We start from the raw sequence: 25,606 nt of genomic DNA, 5'->3' as shown, positions 1-25,606 counted from the left end.
ATGAAGCGTTACTCATTTGCACCCAAATTAAATATCTAAATATTTTGCAGATCCCAGGGATGTTCTCGTCAGATGAGGCTGGGATAACTCCACTCAGAATGGTGCATGGAAGTGATTAACAAACACTGTTCAGAAGGAGCTCTCCATCTACACGCTTGCTCTCACATACCACAGGAAACCTCCAAAACCAGTTCTCCGTTGTGTCTCTTCTTCTCTGCATTAGCTCTGGCAGACCTTTTGGATAGGTTTGTCACCTGCAGCTGTGAACTCAGCCATTGGCTTCACTGCAGGTAGAGCAGGCCAAAACTAAGTTTTTGGTTTTCTTGAAATTAATGAAAATCAAGCATTTTCAGTTTTTGTTTTTTCTGTTCAACACTGCAAGCCCCAACTCTGTTCCCTTCCCCAGTAAAATCTGCATGTTCCTAATCCTGGGATTTACTTAAGCAACTACAGAGGATCCCGAAATGGCTTTGTCTCCAGCTGGAGACAATTACCGATTTGTCCAATTCTCACCACATATATTATTAAGATCAAAGGCAGACCTCAAAACATTAGCAACTAATTTCAGTGTTATAGTTCTAATAAAATAAAAGCAGGCCACTATTAGGCAACATCTCTTTTGGATGTGGTAACTTCTTCATTGAATTCTGAGGTATTCTTCCTTCCCAGATAGAATTAATCATAGTTGCAAGGATCTATGGATTACTGCTGCTTTTAAATTTGCAGCAGGATGGCAGATGGGAGTAATTTGGGTATGTCCCTGGCTGGAGCATGGAGAAAGGCAGAATAGTGTTAATAATTTGTTTTTTCTTACTTTAATAAAATTCTGCATTCAGTGTTGGGGACTCTTTTTGTAAGGGTCTCCTTTTATCACAAGGCTTCTTGGCAGGTGTTGATTTGTTTTATATCAGTGCAAGCAAGAGGAAAAGGAAGTGCCACAGTTCAGTCTTCCGGACAGCAGATTTGGAGGAGCCCAAGGGAGAGTTGCCATATTCCAGAATTGAGGAGCGCTGGATATGGAAAGTGGAAAGAATTAAGGGGATAGGGAATTACGTGTCTCATTAATACAGGAGACAAAGGCAACCGTAAATCATTTGCCTTCGCTGAGCTAGAAGATAAGAATAACTGCTTTCTTTTAAAGCATCTTTTAAACTATTTAATCCCTGCTTCCTGGAGAAAACGTAGACCCTTTCAGCTCCCAGTTCTGGTAAAGAAACCTGATGGCCTTCAAATCTGGACTGAGCAACTGTCTATAAGGTACAGTGCTGTGATCAGGCCCGAGGCCTCTACCCGGACCCTCTGCTAGCTCAGGGGCTCTGATGAAGACGAAGGTCTGCAGCAGTGTCTGCCAGCCGAGCCCTGCCTCAGCCCACCCCAGGAGCTCAGCCAGGGCAGCGGCACAGGGAGCTGCCAGCACGTATCCAAGGGATCCCTGGTTCTACAAGCCTGTCCTGGGACACTCCCATCTTCTTTCTGCTCATACCCTTGTAACTGGAAACAAGCATGAAAGGAGGCAAAAGCTGGATTTACTGTAGGGACCCAGAAGTCCAAAGCATAGGCTGCAGAAAGGGTCTTCAGAGGGAAAGGTGAGCATTAATTCCCTCTGTGGTGCAGGTCACCTAAGCTTGACATTTGTACCAGTTAACACAAGCAGACAGGCAAATCGGCAGTGACGAGAGGACTGTGTCTGAATCCACCTTGTCTGACTTGCACCCCAGTGCTCAGGTCAGGGCTGGAGTAGGACTGCTCTTGCCAGCAAGATTCATAGCCTAAGAGGAGCCTGTCCCCGGGGCTGTTGGATGTGGCTACATGGGAGGTGAGGAGTGTTAAAGATAAAAGGCACAAGCATGGGAGCAAAGCCTAGAAGCTGTGAGAGCCCAGGATCCGTCTTTCTGTCTCTTCGGAGGTGTGAGCTACCCTCAGGACTGCTGCACAGAAGGTGCTCAGAGGCATTTTCTCTGGATGCTTCTCTTCTGTAATGAACACGGCTGCTGCTTTTACAGCCATCACTGATCTCTGTTGTGGGTAACGTCTCCTGAGTGGGACTTTTCAGAAGCTGTGGGTACCACAACACTGTGTTAGCAAAACTTAAATGGCAAGAGGTGTGTTCCGTGGCTCTTGGCTTGGCCAGGGTGATTTTGTCATTGAATTGCTTTGCAGTGCCGTCCTCCCCATTGTCACCCCCTGAATCATCATGCTGGCCCAGACGATGGGTGAGGTGACGTGGTAGCAGAGTGGTGCAGGTGCCTTTGGCTGGCCTTGGTGCCTGCGTGGTGGACAGGCTAATTCCCTGTGCCCTGAGCTGGGTAGCCAGGGTGCAGCTGGAGCCCCATCTGTCTGGATGCGCTGCAAGATAAAGGGAATGTCTTAAGTCACTGTGGCAAGTTTTGTTTAGAGCTGCTCTGCCAGAGCCCAGAGTTAAAAGGGGCCTTTTCCCATGTAGTCATGCCAGAAGAGATGATCACAAACAACTGGCTGCCACTGATCTGGTCTGCAGTCCCAGTGTTTGCAACACTCTAGTTTAAACAGTTTCATCCCCCAGTGACTCTAAGGGTACCAATCAACCAGGCACAGTGTCCTGCTTACAGGGAAAGCTTTGCAGGAGGGACTTGCGTGTCGGAGCTGTAGCTGCTTCGTCAGGGCAGCACAGAACAGCACAGCTGCTGCCAAAATCTGCTCTGGCTCCCTGCACCTGCATCACCTGGGATGGCCCTTCCGTCACTTTGTGGTTGGCAATGGTGCAAATTGATCTCTTGTGATTTTTATTTGGAGGTGAGCTTGACATCACCTTCATGTGACCTTTAATCTTCTAACAGCATTTATTTTAAAAATGAAATAATACATGGACTAATAATGCTGTAAAAAGGTATGGGTCTGGATTTTCACCCTGCTTCATGTCTGCAACATTATAGATCTGATATGACCCACCACAGCCATGTTGCTTGCACTGCAAACACGTCATTACAGCTCCAGATGGGCTCTCAGAGGCTAATCCGAAAGCTGATTTATGGCAACCTACCGCAACCTGTAACAGCCATTAGCTCACTTCTGACACTTTGCTAGGTTTCCTGACTTTCTGCCTGGTTTATTTCGGAAGCAGAAGGGAAAAATGGGTTTCTGTTGGATATAGGCCCACTCCTCAGCTGGTCACTGGTCACTGGAGCTTTGCTATATCTTGCCATATGGGGATTAGGCACTGGCTTTGTCAGATGAAATATTACCTAGCCAAGATGTAGTGTCATTTGGCTAGACAGTCTTTGCTTTCTGAGAGATTTTCTGTTACTCATCCCAGATGCTTTGGTCTTGGATCTGGTATTATCTGACTATAGCTTTTCCTCCACCTATTGCAGTGAGGTATTTATGTACGCACAACCACAGCAGATAAATCTCTTATAAAGAGATAATCTTAATCTCTTTATAAATCAGCATGCTGTAGTAATTCCCCATAAACAGACAGGTTGCAGCAAACCTTTTACTAGGTCACTGTCACCACTGATATTTTCTCTCTCTTTTGTCCTGTGTCAGCTGTGTAGCAGGAGGTGTTTTCAGAGAGGTCAGGAAATTAAATGATCGTGTGTATACACAGCAGCTGTTAATACACTTCTTGCAATCATATGCTATTTGGTATTAGCAAACCTGAGAATAGCACGCAAAGATGAGTAGGAAGAATGCAAATATATCTTTGCTGTGATGTAGCACATGGCAAATTCCAGTGACTCCTATCTTGGGGAATTCCCTACTAAATCACCATTTACAATGTGCTTTTGTTTGCTCTGTTCCCGGAAACTAATGGTGCTGCCAACACTGCAGAAGTTACAGTTAAAGTTTCTTGTCACACGCAATGCACGCACATTGTTGTAAAGGTACTTGTATGAATGAGATACTGAATTAGAAGGAATGTGAATTGCACACCTGCCTCCAGGAAACTTTCCTGGTCTGGGTTTATTCAGTTGCTGTAGGATCAGTAAAAACATTTCTAAAGGAAAAATGTGTCATCCAAGGAGCTCTAGTAAGAGGTCAGCTCTGTTCAGACCCACTCCAGAAAAGGGAGGGGAGTATCTGACCAGAGGGAAGTCAGTGGTATTCCCTGCGCGCAGGCCCTGCTCTGGCCCTTCTCACCATGCGGGCATCAACACTTTTGCATGCATTTTTTGGAAGAAGATTGTTTCTAAGTACATGCTGAGGATTTAGCATGTTGACTACTGCACTGGAGGGACTCCAAGTAAAGCAAGGAGAGCAAATGAGGTTTGGGAATTTGGTGGGGCTTGTCTAAATTGTCAGACAGTGTTCTAATTTCAGGCAAGGGGACTGTAACCCCAAGTTTGGAACTGTCTGGAGAGACCAAGGAAGTATGATGGGAAAGAAGAGCGTCTTGGGCATCCCGGGGTTTGCCTTAGAAGAAAGGACAGTGCAACCTTTAATGTTTGCTTTCTTTCCCAATTTGCAGGTCAGCTTTACCAGGCCTGCACGCACTTGAAAAAAAAAAAATGGCAAGCTGCGTCCAGTCCCGTGGGTCTTACTCATGGGACTAGTCCTTACTCATCGGATCGGCCCCCGCAAGGTTGATGAGACTGCTTGTATGATTGAGCCTTTTGGCAGAAAGGCTTGTTCATTCAGATGGGGATCTGTTTGTTTTGCGTGCTGTAAAAATTCAACCGGCGCTGGAAGGCAGCAGAATTTCTACCTGTGCGAGCTCAAATGTGCAAACAGTCGCAAGCCGGCCTGGGACAGTCCTGAAGTTCAGGACAGTCTTGGCACCCCAGCGACAGTCTTCAAGAAGCCACCATGAATGTGCATCCAGGCACAGGATGTTTTTTCGCTTTCCATATCTCATCCTGGAGTCCCCAGACCTTCCCTGTTCCCAAGGCTGCAGCAGCAGATAGGGCCCTCGTGTCTTTTTAGTTGCTGTAGGATTTATGTCATTTAAGTCAATTGAGGAAGGTGGTAACAAAGGCAGAGTGTTCCCGTTCATGTGATGCATTGCAAAGGACATTCCTCTGTGTCCCTGCTTTTCCTCACACAAGCAGAAATGTTGCCACCCTCAACTACAGAGCAGCTGAGAGCCAGGAAAGGGAGCAAGCTCTGATCTGGGCAGCTGAAGACTGTAAAACTCTGTGTTGGAATAGGTCCAGATGCAGAGACACCCCCCCGAACCCTGATAATCACAAACATCCCGGACATCTGTTTCAATGTGGCATCTTCATCAATAGTGTCCTTGGCTGTGGCTGCTGCTACTGGCTGTGTTTTCACTGCAGAGATGGATCTGTGGGGATTGCCCAGCGCAGAACAATGGTGCTTCCTGCCCTGCAGAGCAGGCAGCGGTGGGGCACAGCAGCACTGGAAACCTTTTTTTTTAAAATCTTGGCTTCCTGTTAAAGCTGAGCATCTGGAAGGAAGGATGGTCTCGCAATTAGGACACTGGGCTGGTAGGACTGAACTGCAGTTGTGGTTTCTACCTGCACTTTCCCGTGTGATTTTGAAAGTCAGTTAAACTGCTTGATTTTGTTGCATTTTAGGAACAGGAGCGATTTCCTGTTTCAGAGGAGAAATAGTCATGAAAGTTTATGGCTTATCTGGAGAACATGGTCATGAGAGCCTAATAAGTGTGAGAAAGGAGAAAAAGCTGGTAGGCTGTAGCACTCAAAGATCCTGTTTGATGGTGGTAAAGGCATCACAGTGGCAGGAGTACTGCAAATTTAGTATTTCTTGTCTTTCTTGGTGTCTCCTGCAGGCACCTGAAGTCCAACTTTTTGTAGTTAGGAAGATCTTTGAAGCGTACGGCATAAAAACAAGAAGAGACTTTACCCTGCTGCATATAACTTTCAGTGATCTGTGTGTAGGCAAATTTGCCCATGAAGAAAAGTCCCTCCTCGTGGTTAGTGCAAGGCTGCTGTCACAGTATGTTCCTGCAGTGTTGCCATCACCAACAGATGGGCCCAGCACTTGCTAATCAGTTTAAAAGCACCTATTTGGGGTCACACTGCTCTCAGGAACAGACCTCCAGAACTGCAGCATGATCAGGCTGGAGACCAATTAGTTGGTTTGTGTCTGCTCCGATTAGCTCCACCGCTGAGGACATGGTGAGAAGACAAGGATGTACCTCAGATAATTGCCCGGCAGCCTCGGATGGCATTTGAATTTCACAATTAGTGGGTTTGATCAGGATTTTCTCATTCATGTTTTTAGCTCAGTGAAAGGTTTTTAAGCAGGAACCTCTGTCCTGTTCAATAAAATGGTGCTGACCAAACCGGGGTGGGGAAGAGCTTTGCTGCAGAGGCAGGGTTTGAGCCTCAGAACAAAAAGCCAGAAGGGAAGCCATGTAGGCAGGTTTGGCTGGGGGATCACAAAACCCTTGGGACCAGCAGTGAGCTGCTACAAAGCCATACTCTCATCCAGTCATGGTTGTTGGTGCTCTGTTCAAGTCAGCTCTTCTGCAGACTGCAAGTGTCTCTCTAAGGAGAGGGAGCCAACAGCTTAAAAACTTTTATTTTCTTCTGAAACTTGCTAGGAATTGAGAAAACAAGCTAAATTATTGTGGTGGGTTTTTTTCTTTAGAGTGGGCTCCTAAAGTGTAAGCATTATAACTAAGTTAGACTTGAGGACGCTTCAGTGCGATTTACGAAGGTGGCCCTTCCGTTTGAACTGGCAGCTGTATTCCAGTGAATCTTGACTGAGAAATTCGAGGTGCTTCACTCCCCAGGCATCAGCCCCATCCAGCATTACATGTTACACCCGTTAGCTGCTTCAGCAGGTGGTTTGGCATCCTAGCTCGGACTCCCTCTGCAAGCAGACCAAGCTGCAGCAGCCTCCTCTGTGCTTTGAGGACACAAATGTGCTGAATTCACCAACAGGCAGAGAGGTGGCCAGCTGCAAGGGGCAACCACTTCTGAAACCGCTTCTCCAGTTTCCAAAGGGAACACAAATTTTTGCAGTTAATAGTTAAAATGAGGTAGCTGCTCTGTTTTAGCTGTTGACAGTTCTGCTTTGGCTTTGCTCAAACCAGTGTTTTCAAGGGCTCTTCTACATGTGTAAATGGCAACAGCCTGCTGATAAACCAGGGAAGATTTTTGTAGGCGCTCTGAAGCATCTTCTGCAGGCAGTTTAGCACTGATTTAGCTACTACAGTTTAAAGCTTGTTAATTAATATTGTCAAATTGGTCGCTCAGGTTGCTGAAGTCAGTTTGAACATGGTTTTGCTTAAGCCATTTTCTAAATGAGTCTTCAAAGCATGTCACTACATTGGTGCAAAATCTGAGGATACATACGTTTTTTTGTTTCTTTGCATTGCGTTAGACCAGCTTTTACTTGTACGACAGTGGCAGTTCAAATCAGAAGACAAAATACTTCTTTGGTACTTTGAAAATTAATTTGGTAAAATCTCAGATCTTGTCCGTTCTATTTAAGAATATGCCAAATAAAACTGGGGAAGATGAGCTTTAAAAAAGGCAGGAAGTAAAACCAAAAAATATCCACCCTTCTTCAAATACTGTAAAGCAGCAGAAAGACCTCATAAGTTAGAATTACTTTCACAACACCATTAAATCTATGTTAATCTTTTCAGGGTCCAAGGCTTCCTTTTAGTGAGTGCACTTTGGTTATGCTTCTTTATGATCTCTTCCCCTTCCAGCCCACATGCTTTATTTTTTTCATGGTACATTTCCCCCTTCCTGTTCTTGCCTCCTCATACTCAGCCCTAGAGATCTGGGATGGTTTGAAGGCAAGACAGAGCTCCTGCTGTGTCTAAGGATAGCTTCTGGGCTGGATGGGTAATGCGATATCGAGCCTTTCACTGTCTGGGTTGCTAATTTGGCTATGAATTGGATCGGTCATGACTGAAATAGGCTGTTCTTCGGTAGCTTTCTAGTGGTCTGTTTGATATGATTTATTCATGTTCATATCAATCCAATCCCATATGTCACAAATCAGCACCACAACTGAGCTTAACCTGCTCTCCACTGAGGATGGTGAATCACCACCAAGATAGTGTGAGCCTTTGAATGCATCTGCCCCGTCTGGACTTTCTCCTCGTGGTGTTGTTGCTTGTGTTGTAGCTGCAACAGTTCTTTTTTTCAGAAAAATTGACCCAGTGCTTTTCATCAACTGGAAAAGGCAAGTCAGTGCCCCAGCAGTAAGGGCATGAGCAGACCCTCCCTTTGCTGTCAGCTATGCCCTTTGAAAATGTTACTGCCTTTTCAGGGTGCAGGTGATCGTCCCTTTGCTGGGGGTGACCATTTCCAAAGCTCTGATGCTGGACAAGATCATACAAACAACTTCTGGTCAGCTTCAGTGAGCTGCATGGGTTTGAACAGTCAGCGCTGGTACATTAAAACAATCTGACGGATTTTGACAACAGCAGGTTGGTGAGCCCAGCTGTGGAGGCTCTCTCCTGCTGGTAGATCACAGGGGTGGTCACTGTGAGTAGAAAGGCACTGTTGTGCCCCTGGCAATGAAAATGCCTTTTGCTGGCAGAGATAACCCTAAAAGTCTGTGCACAGCCTGTGTGTGCACTCAGCACTGGACTGGGCTCCTTCTCCAAAGATGGAGGAGGTTTTCTGCTGGAGCTCTTGGGGTGTCTGTGGAGTCCTTTTGACCTGCTGCTGCTGTGCCTAGCATGGTTTGTACCTGAATCAGTTTGGATCTTCAGGCAACATCCAGCCCATGGCTTGGGGATCAGCTTGGACCCAGTCTCCTTAAGCGGTTCAGGTGTGGCCATCCTGCTGCAGAAAGCTAAGCTGGACAGATGTGATTTGGTGGGCCATTGACCTCAGGATCAGAGGATGGCTCTAGGCTCATTTTATTTGATGGTATTACTGTCCCCTCCGTGCCTCACTGTTTGTACCCAGTTTTTCTAAATCCTAAAGCTGTCATTGTAATACAAAGGCATGACCTCAAATAAGAGTGGTCATTTAATAGCCAGAGAGACACCTCTTAGGGTTTTCTACACCCCAGAGGTCACCCGGTCATTCCAGTGTTCCCAAGAGACACAGGAGGTGGACTTGATTAGACAGGCGGGACTGGAGTAATGTGGTCTATGGTCATATTTACAGGTAGCTTCACTGGAGTCCCTGCTCCCAGTGCACCAAGAGGTAGCAAGACCAAAGGAGCTGAAACATGAACAGGAGCTGAAAGTTTGGAGCTCTTTTCTGGCGTGGCAGATTTGCTCTTTGGCTTTCGCCAAATTTCTCTAAGCTTCAGTCTCTTGGCATTGAAAATGCAGAAAATACTTTATTCCCATTGTGGCTGCAAAACTCATTGGGGAGCCATCAGCAGAGTTCTGTAGATCAGCAGATGGGAGGATTTGTGTGGTATTCATTATCTGCATCACAGACCTCCCTTTTTGTCCAATCAGGAGGTTTTTTTTGTCTGTGTGTCTTGTTGGAACTGCCACCGGCATCCTAGTTCTGGGCATACACTGCACATTTTACCTGCTTTCTGAACATTGATCAAAGCTTCTGGGAGGAGAAGCCAGCAACATACTAAATACATGTCAGTTCAGTTGTTTTCACATGCAGAGCCTTGCTTAGCCTGCTAAAGCTCATTGTCTCCAAGCCAAGTAATTGAAGGAGTCAAGGCCCTATTTAACCTTTCGGGAAAAGCTGATGCTTTGACATCCACAAAGAACTTCTTTGTTTGAGGAGCTAAAGGATCTTTGCAAGGTTACACTCGGGTATTACAGCTCAGCACATGGTCGCTCGCTATAATGAGTAGAGTAGGTGGTTGGGGCTGGGTTATGGGAGATGTAGGGCTTGACTGATTCCTCTGCCTAAGGGAATCTGAAGCTGCACCTCCCACCTGGGAGGACGTTGCCCTAGCCACCAGCTGTGAAGTAACATACTCTCGGGGGTGCTGGAGAAAAATATTGCAAGCACCCTTAGTCCCTCACGTTGGATCTTCTGCTTTCTAGAAGGTAACTTAAATAATGATTAATCCACAGGAGATAAAACAATTTTCTAGCCCTTGAACAACAAATTTCAGGCACTGATTCCTGCTCCTGTGGACAGGAGGGACTGCAGGTTACTTACACCAGGGGTACCTTAGAGTTTGCCTTGTGATGGCAGACCCTCGGTTTGAAGCCTTGTGCTGAATGAGATGAAGAGTGGATTTGAACCAGGGAAGTACCAAACCCTGGTTTAAAGAATGAACAGTAGTCTTCCTCGGGTTTTGAGCCTGGTTGTCTGTTGAATGTGGTGAAGAATTCAGGGTAGAGCAAACAACTTTTCCCAGGAAATATTCTGCCTGAGATCCCAGTCACCCTCGCGCAGGCAGTCTGCCTGTGTAAAGTAGGCTCCATCACAGGAGTCAAGGCAATATGGATTTTACCCCACAACTGTCCAGCATTCAGTATGGTTGTTGATTTATATGCCATATTGCATTCTGCTATGAAAATGCCTATGTTGAATAAACCTATAATGCTTGCTTTCACTATTCAGACTATATTCGTGCAGCAGTCGTTTTATCTAATTTTTTTTCTCTGTTGTCACTGGTGCTATTTTCTGCCTGTGTTGGAAGTGAATTTTGACCAACACACTAAAGAACTGCTGTTCCTTATCTAGTAGCAATCATATTCAGCAACTCCATGTTCAAAGTAAGGTAGTTAATGGGAGGAAAATTTAATTTCACCATCTTTGTTTAGTTTTCTTTCTTTCCTTTGTCCCCTTTGGGATTATTACCTTGGCATCTGCAGCTGCAGACTTGCCCTCTTTTAATTCAAGTCACCCTCTAACTGATCACCATAATTCTGCAACCTGGAAAAACATGGGTCTGCCTTGCTGCAAGCTGAAACAGGCACCACATGAGACATTTCTCCAGTGTCATGGCTGGTATTAGCAAGGTACTCTACAAGCTACTTTGGCATCTTACCCCTATAAATCTGTCCAGCATAATGAGACTCACGGGTTATTTAAGGTGGAGGGCTGTCGGCTAGAGTGCTAAAGACCTGTCTTTTATCCACATCCTTGTGTAAGCAATTCCACGTTTGCTGTCCATATGGACATTGCAAGAACAGAGAAATCTTGCAAGAGCACTTAATTACCTTATGTTACATTAGAAACCCATTTGACTTGCTAAGTTCTGCAATAATCACATTTTGTAGTTGATTTAAAATGAACAGCAGCATCAGCCAGGTTCCACATAGTATAATGAATACTTTGATTGTAGTTGATTAATAACATGCTCTAAAGAACATGGCCAGAAAGCCAAGGGTATTGTTAGCACCTACTGAGGGAGTAACAATTAATTGGGTTTACTGCTTATGTCCACAAGAAAGCCAGTAATTGTTTGGCATGTTTGAGCTGTGAAGAGGCACTAATATGTATCCTCACACTCTTACAGCTTATTTTATGTTGCACACAGAGGGGTGATTCTTGCTGTCCAAATCCTGGCATAAGCCATACAAATCTACAAACGGCTGAGCCAGTGCTTTTCAATTACCCTTAATTTGTCCCCTGTTGATGCCTTGGCAGTGAGCCTAGTGTAATGTGAGGCACTGCCTCGTGACCCTGAACCCGTAGACTAAGAATACTTAAAAGGACACTGGTCCACAACTGTAGAAATGTTTTTTCAAGAACGGGTTCCTTAAATGTTGGTTACTAGAAGTGAAATGATTCAATGAGCTGAAATGACTGCGGGATGGATGCTGCCGCGATGTTGCGTTTCTCAAGGCAGCTCCTTGCTCCCCTCTGCCTCCAGTTCTGCCTGTGGCTGGTGCAATGGTTCCAGCGCATAGGCAACTCTGGACACTGTGGTGGACGAGCTGGGCAGTCTCCAAGTCACCAAGGCCTGGCTCACCTGTTTTCCAGCAGGTTCTTGAAGCTGGGTATGCAGCCATTTGCCATTCTTTTTGGTGGCCTGAAGTCTGCTTCTTATGTTCTCTTTTCCAGAAGGTCTTACACACTTACGATAAAGATAAAAAAATTCAGGTGCTTCTGCCTAGTGAGCAGTATGCAGCCAGCCATATGCCTGGAGTGTACTTATGCACTGAGACACAGGACAGAGGTTCTTGTGTCCCGTTCTGGAAGTGGGCAGGCATACATTGCTTCTTGAGGAATACCTGTATTTTGGCCACACGGTGGCTGTGCACCCAACTGTGTGAAGAAGATGGAGCCAGACAACTATCAAATTATTTTGTCTCTGTAAGCAGTTACAGAAAACATCTTAGCCAAAAAAAAAAAAAAGTTGAATCAATGAGAAAAGCGAAAAAAACCCCTCCTACCACCTCCAAAAAGATACTTGAACGTAAGGCAAAAGCACACTTTTGCCTTTCAGGCGCTAAGCAGGGCTTTGTGGTTGACCACTGCCAGTCGCTGGTGCACAAAGCCAGGACTCTTGAGGCTCGAGAGCAGTGTGGTGCTGAAAAACCTCTGCCCCACCAACCACCTACTGGTTGGCCTTGGGGTAGACATGTCATCTCTGTGTCTCTGCTTCCCTCTCAAAATATGCCTTGTCTATGTACACTGCGTTCTCCAGGGTAAGGACCAGCCCATGACATTTATTAATATAGTGCTTGACATGCTGAAGTATGACTCCATGGAGGTCCTCAGTTGCTACCAAAGTGCAAAATAATTAATAGAGTTATATTGGGGCTTCTTTTTGGTAATGCTGTCATCTAGACAGTTGATTGTTAGCTTCTAGGTAGAGTTTGACTTAGACCTCTGAAATGTGTCGCGTTTGTAAGATTATTTGCTTGCTGTATGCTATATTGTCATGGTTACCACCACTGGAGAACCCCTCTGTATGTGGAAGGGTAGCTGAGCATTTTTCCTGCAGGGCCCTTAGACTGGAATTTGTCCCTGCTTGTCCCAAAAGAGCACTCAGTGGTTTTAGAAAATGGTCTTTGATTTTAGGGACCCACAAAGAGACACCCTGGTCTGCCTCAGAAGTCTGAACAGCCACAAACCAAAGTGCTTGGCAGATCAGAATACCTTTCGCTAGGCACACGAGCCTGGGTCTCTGAGGATCTGAGTCCAAGGGAATACCAGTCTTTTGCAGATTGACGTGACAGAGAGAGGCTCTCCTGCCACCAGCCAAGCCAGCTCCTCACTAGAAGTCAAGTCACTGCAGTTATGGCATACCTGAGCTTTCTGCAGGTGCGCAGCCCTGGCTGCATCTGGTTTGCTTTCACCCTGCTCAGAGCAGAAACCGAAATCACTCGTCTGGAGTGAAAGGCTGTATGGAAATACCCCAGGCGTGGTCTGACATAAAACCAAGTCAGCAGCACAGGTAACAGGAGAGCCCAGAAATACTTTCCCTTCTTGAAAGGGCCAGATGAAATAACTTTTGAAGAATGGAAACACTCCTTTGGAGACTATCGAACAAACCATTGACAGGTGTTTGTACATCTACTAAGATCAAGCTTTTAGCTCTTGTGCCACATTATTTCTGGACCATTTACCCTCCTCAGCAAGTTGCAGTCTTTCACATGGCGCTGTTTGGCTGTGGAGTCCCCTGGTGTGACCCAGCACAGGGGATGCAGGACAGCTGTGGCTCCAAGCAGCACTAAACTTGCAAACTATCAGTAAGCTCGATTCTGAGCTTCTGCCTTCACTATGCCTGGCAGCTTGCCTTTGCCTCTTTGGTGCAGATGATGTAGCCCTGAAAAACATGCTCTGCCACATCACACACACAGACAAGCAATGCAAACCGTGGCAACGAGATGATAATCCCCTATGAAGGAGCACAAATTAGAGAGGAAATGCTCATTTTCTATAAATGGCTTTCAAATAAAACAGCCATGACGGGATAGCTTAAAAAGCCTCTTAATTAGTCAATTTTACTTCCACTGTTTAGTGCCTTATGACTGCTAAGCTTTTTATTGCTTTACATTTTTGTGCCAGCTTGTATGGTAACCCAGTAGCCTACACCAGGCTCTAGTAGCAACAGAATCTCTTGTACCAAAAGCAGCTGAAAGCTTCTTGAAAGTCACCTCAAGCTTTATGAAACAAAAGTGCAGTAACTTCTGGCAAAGGGACGGTCAGGTACAGCATCATTTATTTTCCTGTACTCCCGTTTTACCTGGCATAGCAAGAGGTAAGCTTCACCTGAGGAAGACAACACTTGAAGAACGCTATGGTAAAGCCCAGTCCTGCACAATTGCTGGCATTACCACAGGCACCTGTCAGAAATTCAATGAATGAGGAAGATTTATGCCTGAGGTTTGGGTGGTATTGAGGTAACAGGCAAGCGAGTCGCTGGAGGGGGAGATTTGGTGCCCTGGAGATCATGTATCTGCCTGGAAACAATGGAGCTCCCTGAGACCAGGTAAAAAAATGAAGAAAGGGTTGATGGTAACTTGCCTGATAAATGACTCAGCTGAGCTGATTTTACATTGTTAACAGCCCTGTTTTGTTCTGTATTATGCAAGTCAAGGAGAGATCACTTCCCATGCCGTGCTGTGCTTTCCGACTCCCAGGGCTGGTATAGGATGGCTGATCTGGCCATGGCTGATTTCACCGAGCTGAGGTAGGCTGCTTGCAGCGTACTCCTGCTGAGCATTTCTTGGTTGGATTATTTGCTTCTGGCGCTGGAAAACTGGAGCAAATCCAAAAGAGGGGTGAGATGGATCAAGCAGGTGTCTGGAATACGTCCCTCTGCTGCGAAAGACTTGGCAGGGCAGGCTGATGCAGATACCCAGCCCCACACGCGGTCCATAGCGAGGGGTCAGTACTGCTGGAGAGAGATGAAGAAAGCCACTGGGCTATGCTGGGGGGGTTCCAAAGCTAGCCAAAACAAAATGCTGGGCATGGGGCTGTCTGAGCTGCTGCCTCTCTCCTGAGGATGGGCACCTACCCAGGCTCTGCTGCCTGGGGCTGCATGCCAGCACATCATCTCCCGGTGCTGCTGGAATATGGGCCTGGAAAGTTCTTGTTTGGGCCCTTGTATTTTGGATTCATCGTGCTGGACCTTTCTTCTCTGTTGTTTCCCTCATTCTGAGGAATCTGCAAGTAAATATTTTTCTTCATCCACTTTAGCACTGGGACTAAACATGGGATTTCCGGCTCACTACAGCCCTTTCCTAGAAAAGGGCCCAGCCACCTCAGGCTAGTAAGAAGCTTCAGCCCTGGGTTTGGATTGCACATGTTCAGGGATGTGTGAAAGAGCCATAACGGGCATCGGAAAGACTGTAGGCAGACAATCAGTGTATACTGAGCTATCATGAAAAATGCATGGTTGCACAGGACATATCTGTGTATCTATAGATATATCTACCAGTGTGTGTATATGTACATCCATGTGTGGTTCCATGTTCCGGTTCCCCTTCCCCTTCGGGTGTTCACTGAGCTAAGGGCAGTGTCCCCTGACTCATAAAATCTTTCTCCTGGGAGACGCTGCAGTGATGTGGCTGGTCCTTGCTATGATACTGTGCCCTTCCCCTGCTGGGACTCGTGACTCCTTCTCAGGTCTCCCAGAGCTGCTTGAGAACTACAGTTTTGAAGAAGCAGAACGAATTCTGTTGCTTTGTTCTTCTGTGTTGGAATTACTTGCCAGCCCCCATTCTTCTGTAGCAACATCAAGAAAATAAAACAGTTGAACTGCTCTGTAGATATGTTTCAGTCCAAACTGAAGCAAGGGAGGCTTTAACTTTCAAAGATCATCTTTGGTCTAGGAGACATGGGTGACAGCCTTGGCAGTGCCGTGGATGCTAAGGCACTGCGATTTCATCCAATCAGCCCGAGTTCATGGGTGTGCATGGAGAGATCCTCTGGGTAATCACAGGGAGTCCCACCAGGTCACAGCTTACCGTGCTGGACCCATTTGTAGGTACCACTCTCACATATATATGTGCTGCTGTTTTGTCCAAACCCCATTTCCAGTTCAGTGGCCTCTCATAAAAATGGTACAGTAGACAAAATATTCTGGACAGAAATCTGCTGAGCAGGAGAAATCTTTAGTTGGAAAGTACCCTTTCTGCAGTCTCACCCAACCCAAAACACTGGCTTACAAGTTTGAAATTGTATCACTTTTTAATTAAGTACTGACTGATGTTACCTTTAGAATCATGGGCTGGAGACACAGGATGCTAATGATTAAATATCTTGATCCCTATCCCATAATCCTAACATTCTGCCAGTTGGCTATCAAAGTATGTCCGGAGCAGAGCAAACGCTTGGCAACTTTACAGCCTTCAGTGTTTCAAGAAAAACCCCAAATGACTCTTTAGTTTATGTTCCTATTTTAATCTATAAGCAGTATCTACAGCTGCTGAAGAAAGGCTGCAGTTCAGCATTTCTTGGGTTTCACCAGCTTTGAGGAACAGTCATGATGAACACTTTTTCCCAACTACAAAGTGCTTGGTAGTTTAATAACCGGCTTTGGAGAGGATGGTCAAATGCTTCTCCAGGGATCGACAGTAGGATTCAGTGCAATAAAAAGGCCTTAGTCCCGGCCGTGTATGCCCGGCTGCAAAGGCACGCTCCTGGCTGCAAAGGCATTGCCTTTGAGGCCGTTCCCGTGGTGGACACAATTGGAAAATCCTTTGCCGTCTACTTCAGTGATAGATTGCTTACAATTTTGTCCTGAACTGTGTCAAGTTCCTTGAGCTTTTTTGCTTGCGTGGTATCGGAACGCATTCAGAAGTCTGTAATAGAGTATTTGAGCTGTATTTCTCAAAGACACTTACCTGGTACTGCCACAGTAGCAAGTTTGGCCAGAGGGCCGTCAAGCAGCCAGCGAGTGACCTAAAGACAGTCCCTCCTCTCACAGACAAGTTTTAATGGTATCATATTCTGCAAAACAAAACCAGACGGAGGTAGGTAGCCCTTCCTAGCAGGAGCTCACCCATCAGTGACCAGGCATGCTGGGAGCTGGGACAGACTGGAGGTGGAAATCTGTCTGCAGGAGTGGCTTTGGCTTTTGTGCCGAGCCCCTCTTTTGTAGCTTTTCCAGAAGTAGACAACCCTTCCATTTTCTTCGGTGGTTGCTGCCCCTTTCTTTCCTTTTGTTTGGTTTAAGGAGGCTTAAAACCAGCAATGCAGCCATTCTCATTATTTGGTTTTGATTTAACCACAGATTACTTTAAGCATCGCTCGCTCTTATCAACTACAGACCGCTTGACACGAAAGACTGTTTTCCTGAATAACCTACAGTGGGCCAGCCAAAGTTTCCAAAAGAGATTTATTAATTGTCTGAATTTATCTCACTTTTCCAGCAGATGTGAATCCTGGTCTGTCTGAAAAGGGACCCTCTGAGATGTCACAAATGGCATACGAGAGAAAGAGGCTGCTCCAACAGCTAGTCTCTGTTGGAGGACTTGCCCTAATCCCATTACAGGTACGCTGTACCACTTAGTTATGTCATTCCTACCCACTTCATGCATTTCCCTGGTGCTGTTTGCTCCTGGAGATTTCTGACCTGAGGGCAAAGTCAAAGCGTGGGATCTGTCTACTGTGGTGGTTTCCATTTGGTGGTTAAAGGGACTGTCCTGCAGTGATGCCACATCCTCTCCTCTTCCTTGCTCTGGTTTTCAGGGCCCTTTGGACTCTCCTGGCATCTGTTGAGAGCATGGGGAAAATGAAATAACACTGAGGAGTGCAACTCAGTGATTTTCACCATGCTTAAAACCCGAAAACTTTCGTGCTGAAAACAGCATGAAAAAGTTTTCCACACGATTTCATTTCACTCATTTTTGAAAATATAAAAAGTGGTGAGAAAATACCCATTTCACCTTGGAGCTCCATGTGTCTTATTGCTGTTAGCACACCGAGGCTGGCGCTGGGAATCACACCCCAGCTGTTAATGAGGTATTTAAGGGTACTTAACATGCATTTCATTACTAAACCAACAATTCTGCTGTTGCTGCTCTGGTGTTTCCCAGGCACCATTATCTGATCTTCTAATTATCACAATTTATTCTTGTGTGGGTAATTAACAGGATGCATCAGGTTTCTCTGTGTGAAATGCTGCATTAGGTTTTTAATTTCAGAGCTTATTTAAGACCACTTAACAAGGTCCTGTAACAGTGATTGCAAGTCCCAAGTTGGTGATGGCTGCGGCAGTGACAGGCATGATCTGTGGGGTACTTTGTGAGGCTACTGCCCTCAGTTGGCCATTGGCCAGAGGTCACCATCCTGAGCCATTTTTTCTGGAGCAGGGATTGATGCAAATTTAAATTTAAGGTACCTGGCTGCAAACTGTCAGCTGAAGAGTCAGAGTGCTTTGGCTGGAGTGGCAAGGGACAGTACCATCTGCTAGAAGGTAGTAAATGGCAGAAATTTCATATATAAGTCCATCATGAATTTGTCTGTAGGAGTACCTGTCCCCATTTATTCCACATTTTCTTTAACCCAGCTCAGTGCCAGAATCCACTGAGCCGGAACTAAACCCCCTGAGAAAGGGTGACCTTCTCTGTCAATCTGCGAGAGGGCAGCATGAGGGAGAAGAGGTACCATACACTGCCCAGGCAGAGGGGAGGGAGGACAGCTGGAATAGCAATCTTAGTTTTCTTTTCTCAAATTCAGCACTCTGTTGGCTGGATTTTTAGGGACAAACCTTCAGGAGGTGTAAATTTGCCATATCACTACACAGCTTTGCACTGGGAGAGATTGCAACTCCGCAGAAGCAGAAAACGCAGCAGAAATGTAATACCAGGGAAGCAGGTGTGTGTCTACAACAGTGCAAGACAGACTTTGAAGGGGACAGCAAAATGCTTTGATAGCATCATGCCAAATAGGGCAAGAGCAGGAGGGACCAAATGAGATCATATAAATGGAGAAAGCTGTAAACCAAACCAGAAAGACCCAAGTCATTGCACAGCCTGTGCTCTGCCCGGGGTGTGATACGGGCTTGAACTGTGGTACTGAGTATGAAGTTCCCCTTGTACAGAAGTTGCAGGGAACATCGGGATCACTTTTTGTCAGTCTTCTGTGAAGGCACAAGGGTTTTCCTGCCCTCCTTCATTCACTCGCTGCCCCCTCTAATGAGTCACCAGTGTGGGAAGATGGGTTCCAGTGGTGCTTTGCCTGCTCCCTGGAAAACAGCTCTGGAGGCCTAGGGAAACCTGGGTTTTTATATGGAAAACAGGATCGTTACAGAGGGGAAAGCAGGCCAGGCAGCACAGCGATGTCCGGACCTTCTCTGCCTGCAGTTTTTGAGTCTTGTCACCAGTCATTTAACGTCCAGTTTGGCTAACCTTCATCACTGATTCACTTCCCTATGCCTTGCCCCTGGTTGACTTGACTGAGATTTATTCACCCAAGGAAGATGACAAAAATTAAAAAGTAATTGTTCAAAAGAGGTAGGAGTAACTCTCCTGTGAGAGGGTGCACATTGAGCTGTCAGTCTCACAAGAAAAGCAGGTGAGACCTTTCTGTTCCCCAAAGTCAGCCTCTGAAAAGGCTTCACTTGATGGTGCTATCCACACGTCTCCATCCTCTACACCAAAGATACTACCCCTACGCACTTTTTGTAAGTCCCTGCATTAATTCCCCCCCTCAGTTACATAAATTCCTATGGGAAAAATTACATCCCTGTGCATTGAGTCACTAACCATCACGTTTTCCAGCACCCTGGGTGGTGAGCAGGTTGTGACACTTATTTTTCCCCTCCGTGCTGTTGTGTCAACAATGTGCACTCCCCCTTTTTCAATTTGCAAGCCCTGGCTTTGCTGTTGCTGGTCCCAGAGCCGTTGCTGCCCAGCTTCTCCCCTCTGGTCCCACACAGCTCCTCTCTGCGCGTTGTCTTTGTCCCTCACATTCCCCCGTTGGGGAGGTGCGAAGCCTTTGCCAAACATGGAGCAGGGCCACAGCAATGCCTTGTGAGCAGGAGGAAACTACTGAAGATGCCTACTCACTCATCAGACATCTTCCAGAGGAGTTTTCCAAGCCTGATTGTCTGACTGCATGGGAGAGAAAGTAAGATAAGGAAGGGAGAGCTTGCCTGCCCTGCTCACACAGCGTGAGCTCAACATGGTCCATCCAGGCGATGTCAGGCTGTGTCGCTCTGCTGAATGCTTCCCCGCATGGGCTGTGGCTGGTGGTGACATTGGAAAGCAGATGTTTCTCTCCTGAAAAAGCTGTAGCTGAATCCTGGATTGTGTTTACATTCTCAGCAGATACGCAATGTGGAAATGACTTGAAATAGGAAATAGTGTCCTGGCTGAACAAGTAAAAGGCATGAGATTAAAAAAAAATTACTATCATCATTTCCGAGAGACTTGCCAAATTCCTCATTTCTGTGCTTGATTTGTACATCCTGCAGATGTGTCTGCTCAGATTTCCCTTCTGGTATTTTCCTCTTACATGGTATGTCGAGCACAGATGCACATTCACCTGAATGAAGGGCTAGTTCAGTTAATGATCATATAAATGTCGGTGAGAGAGCGTGCGGAGGGGGACGTGAGCAGGTGCACACGCACGTGCCACAGACCACACGGCGGTGGATGGGCACACCGTGTGTTAGGTTTACTTTTGTAGGTGACCACAAATGGTTCGCTGCTGGGGACAACAGAGGTTTTGCAAGTGAGAAACAGTATATGCACAGTCCTGAGTGCTGCAGTGTGTCCATTGTGGGATGTGAAGACCCACCTTTATTAATGCAAAGATGTATATTTATGCCTTATATTGGAACGTGGACGGGTGAGATTTGGGGACCGTCTTGTAGAAAATTTCCAAGTTGAATTCCAAGTCTTGTTTAGATGGAAAACACCTTTCCTCCTTGTCTCTCAGAGGATATGAGCTGCACATCTAGTTGCAGGTACTGTTGGGAAACATTGCAAGGGAACCGAGACAGGCTAGGAAAGCAAGGGGGTTGCATAAATATAGACTGGTTTTAAGACTGTTACTTTTTGATGGTAACCTAGGCCCAGAAGACTTGGTCATGAGCCTCTGTGACAGCTGATTCTATAAACCACAACTTTTACTTCCCACGAGGCCAGACTGACCCCAGCCAGATGCTGACTCCTACTTGCTGTCTCCTCTGCTGCATCTGGGCTGAGGTCAGAGCAGGGGAGAGCTAAGTGGTGACCTGGAGCGACACCTCTGCTGGGACCCTGACCTCACTTTGATACAGTCAGAGACTCAAGCACTTTGCTCAAGCAAAAGTGACCAGTCAACGGGCTTGGGAGCATATGGCCTTGAGCCAGGGCAACCAAACACCGCCTTCTTGCAGAAGCAATCCCCCAGCCAGGCAGATGACACCAGAAGATCGGTGCTCCCAAAATGCCGTTTCCAGACTCCTGTTTCTTGCAGGGTCTGTTCTTTTCTATTACCCTTCACTGTGTTTTATTTGGAGGGGCAACAGTGCTGTGAGGAGCTGCAGAGGCACCATGTGAAGGCTGGGTTGGAGGGGAAGCTCCCTGGTTTGCAGGGGACAGTGAGGATCTGGCTGGAGTGAGCAGCTGTAAAGAACAAGGGGAAACTAACACAGTTCTTGCTCGGCACAGCACGATATGTGCACGAAGAGTTGTGGTGGGATTATCAGGAAGGATAGGGCTGCCCTGGATTATCATGAAACGTGGCAGATCTGGGTGGAAGCCACGTGGGTGTCCTCAGCAGTAAGCGGGTGGTGCTGGGCAGGGGGTGCAGCATCAGTGACTCTGTAACAGGCCTGGTGATAGGATGGGATTCCCCGCATTTCTCTAAAAATGTGGTTGCAGGGCCTGTCAAATGCAGGAGATGCAATCTGCCAGACGCGTGGCATGATGTGGTGTGCCAAACCCCATCACGCCTGCTGCTGCTGGAGCAGGGGGAACTTCTGTCAAAACCGCCGTGGTTGTCATGACTAAGAAATCACCAAGCAGCAAGATAGTATCACGGGAAGGAGATAAATTAAGGAGATGCATTTTGAATGTTAAATTTGAGTCTTATGGGCTGGAAACATTGAAACTAATATTGCCTCAGGGAGCTGGAGTGCAAGTCCAACGCCAGCCACGAGTGGAAGTGACTTTGTGGGGTGGCTCTCCGTGTGTCCTGAGGAAGCTGTGTGTCTTGATGGGATTAGTGCTCTGGGCTGCTGAGAGGCCCGGGCCGGGAGGAACAATAGCAAAAAGAGATGAAATGGAGAGATTAAGGTCTTGTCTATACAAGAAAAGTTGTATCAGTTTATCTAGGTGGATTTGGAGTGATGTAGTCGAACTGGAGAAAACCCCAAGTGTAGGGGCACTTAAGCTCCGGCTGCAGTCGGTTTAACTCAAGCTGCAGTGCAGCGCTGCCTAGGCACCTTTGAAGCTCTGGGGCCAGATGCCTATCTAGATGTCTGAATGTTCCTGAAAATGCCTTACCCTCTGTGTTGTGAAATGGGGCAATACCCCGCAGAGGTGGGGTGAGGACAGATGCATTGAAGACTGCGAGACAGCAAGGTGCTGCGGTGGCTGGGGCATGCCGGGGTGGAGCATGCTGTGGGCGAGGACCTCTGGGATGCTCCAGGACATCTTCCTGTCCTCCCATCCAGGGACTGTGGGGCAGATGGTGAAGCATCTGTGATGGTGCACGGGGAATTTCTGTGGAATGTGCTTTCGTGCCATCTGGCTCAGGTGCTAGAGGGGTTTTTTCTCCCATGTCCACAGAGGAAAATGCCATCAGAGCAGCAGAGGATCAGGCCTTCCTTGGGATGTGGTCTGAGCTGACATTGCCCTGTTGAAGTTTCCTCACATCTTGTTTCTTGCCCTGTGTGGGTAACCTACTGAAGGTGATCAGGATTTTATTTCGCTTTTCAGGCTACCTAATTAATGAGTTACCCTCTCAAATTCTGCCAAAAAGGGCAGTAATTTTTCCTTTAAAATCATGCACCAGCCATTAATTTCCAGGAGCTGAGCCCTGACGTGCTGTTACAATTATGTTATCTAAATGCACTGTGAAATCTGCAGCAGACAAATGGGACAGCACAAGTCACCGAGGCCTCACCGACAGCTCTGCATCACTCTGAGAAAACAAATTGCTATTTACCTCAGCTTGTTGAAAAAAAAAACCAAAAAAAAAACCAAACAAAAAAACCCCAACCAAAACCCAACTATTTTTCATGGGCTTGATCCTGTCAGCTGCTGAACACACGTTTGTTTGTGTGGTGCTAAGTGCCTGCCTCTACTGACATTAATATTAAACTAATATTGATGAGAATGTCGGTTTGTTGGTAAATCACCGAGCAGCACTTGGCTCTGTGCAGAGGCCAGCACCCTCTCCACTTGCATGCACATACAGAGCTTGCATAATTCCACAGTGAAAGCAAATGCTATTATTAGTTTATAAAGCAAGTCTTGTTGAATTTGGCAGACAACGTGCATGTGTAAATTCCCCCAAATTAATTAAAACGTTTAGAGCGATGGTGGAGATAGCAGCACTGCTCATCTGATAGATGGTTTTAACAGGTTCACAAATGCTTTTATGTAATTAATTAATGCTTGGCTACCTCAGGTGAAATAATCTGGGCATGCATGTTTCCTCAAATCAGAGCAAAGGTAGAGGGGCAAATTCATGCTCTGTTTAAGCTCCTTCCATCAAAGTTGGTCTGAAGCCCATTGCGGGCTCTAATTTATCTCTGGAAGACAAAATGTGATCTGAACTGACTGTATGAGCAGAAGAAAGAAAACGCATGAAATAATAAATAAGGCCATTGTGCTTGCCAGGACCGAGTGCCAGAATTTTCTTCTTGCCTGGTTTAGCTCCTCTCCTTTTGTAGTCGCAGAGTGAAACCAGGCTCAGAGCCGGCCAGCGGGGGCTTGTGCTGACCCCATCACTGGTGCGGTGGCATTGCAGCGGTGCTCAGCAGCACGGAGGAGGCGGCAGCACGGTGGGGGCACAAGCTGCGTAGCGTTGGTCGCTTCCTGCAAGTGAAAGCATGGGATGTTTAAGTGCCTGAGACACCACAATCGACTTGGTGAACAAGCCACCTGAATTTAATGGGCTATATCAAAAGTGCCCCAGCCAAACAAGGACAGCTAATAACATTAATGGGAATGCGCTCAGGAACACTGCACAAAAGAGATGGCTAGTTATAGATGCCATAGCTCAAATGTAGCTCCTTTGCCTCCTACACAAATTCCTGGGCTCAGGACTTTAGATCTGGACTCAGTCCCCTGTCTGCCTTGTGTGTGGGGACACAGGTACATGCAAAGCTTGAAATGCTGCAAGGAGATGACCAAAGGCCTCTCAGAGAAGAAAACCCACAGCTTAATCTGAAGATTTTCTGAAACGACTGTGTAATTCTAGCGTGCCTGCAAACGTGACCGAGGAAAATAACCTTTTTTTCATCAGATCCCATATATGTTGAGAGTGCTATCTGCTGATTGCTGTACCATGTAAGGATGTACTTACTCACTTTTTGTTAGCATTGCCCCTGCTCTAATAGGTAGAAAGCTGTATTTTAATTCTTTACTCCATCATCAGAATAACTCTTTGATAAATAGCTGGGTTTTTTTTTCCCCTAGGCAAAATCAGGCAGAATTAATGACCAGAGTATAAAACAACCAACCTAGCTCCCAGATGAAGGTGAGTGAAGAACACCCCCCCCCTCATTTTCCTCTGCAAGCAGGGCCTATCTGATCTTAGTCACTGAGGGAATCAACTCAGAGACCTACCATCCTGTTTTCACCTCCTTGCTTTTCAGAGCAGCATCACACTTTCAACATTTCCCTTATATAAAGTCCATCCAGGCACCCGAAATGCAAAGCTGTGCTGGCTTCCAGGCAAGAGGGAGCTATTCAGCCGACTCAGATGCACCTCTGTCCTGCAGTCCTGCGTGGAGACCAGCTAGGCACAGCTCAGAAACAGATCCAGCTTTCCATCAAATGCATTTCCAAACTGGCATAATCGGTCTCTGGCTATAGCCTGGTCTAGCTCAGTCCTCCAATGATGAAGCTGCTTCTCACTTGTTCATCTTCTGACCTTACGAGACTTGCAGTCCAGGCTGCATGTGGCCCAGCTTTACCATATAAATAAATATATATATCTTTCCTGGTCTCTGGAATATGGATATGGTATAGCCTGGTGTCCAAGACAGTCTTCTCTGTATGCAAGAAGAGAGCTTATACCCATGGAAGCTTGTGATACTGGAATCCAGGTCTCCCTGGAAGCAGGGGGTCTGCTTTAGCCACAGGGATATTATCCAGAAGCGAGTAAAGCAGGTTAAAATGTGCTCTGGACTAATTTTAATGCTCTTGCCATGGGTAGGCTTCCTTTGCGCACACCTGCCAAATCAGACCCATTCAAAGTTTTAGGGGGTTCCAGTGCCTAAACCTGAGTCCATAACCAACTTTTTCTGCATTTCTGTCCAGATCAGGACCTTTCTGAGCATCATTTTAGGAACTTCAAAGTTATTGGGTGCATTCCTAGTGAATAGTCTCCAGGATTGAGCACTGCTGCAGAGCAACTCTCTGTAGTCTGCATTTTGTCCTGCATAGCTTGTTAACACAGTTGAGGGGACTGCTCCAGGGGGGCTGACAGTGCTTCCCCTGAATGGGAGTAGCTGGAACTCCTCTGCAGGTAGTCACCTGGGGGTATCTCCTCCGGTTAACTTTGGGATTGAATGGAAGCTAAATGAGAAAGCCAGCATTGTTGCTTCCTGCATCACGTTCGGTATTTTCTTTTCCATGACTGTGATGCCTAACAGACGAGCTCCCACCCTGGAAAAAAAGGCTTATAAACTAGATATCCTGCACAGCTGTATGTGAGAGTATTTCCTA

The 25,606-nt window shown here is 46.5% G+C and overlaps 1 protein-coding gene across 2 annotated transcripts in view; it reads left to right on the top strand.

The window, feature by feature from the left end:
* Window positions 1-25,606, top strand: part of LOC308064041 (uncharacterized protein) — an 82,900-nt gene that overhangs the window by 16,706 nt on the left and 40,588 nt on the right. Inside the window, exon 4 of one of the 2 annotated variants that reach the window (XM_080387895.1) lies at window positions 4,448-25,606. This exon is cut by the window's right edge and continues 40,588 nt beyond it. In XM_080387895.1, the coding sequence (XP_080244021.1) occupies window positions 4,448-4,566 (119 nt within the window). In that variant the 3' untranslated portion in view covers window positions 4,567-25,606. Of the gene's footprint in view, window positions 1-50 lie in introns of both variants that reach the window. The other variant, XM_080387896.1, reaches the window with a different exon arrangement.

The sequence above is a fragment of the Falco punctatus genome, assembly GCF_963210335.1.
Source record: "Falco punctatus genome assembly, chromosome: 5".
Classification (NCBI taxonomy): Eukaryota; Metazoa; Chordata; class Aves; order Falconiformes; family Falconidae; genus Falco; species Falco punctatus.
This window is presented reverse-complemented; position numbering and strand designations above follow the sequence as displayed.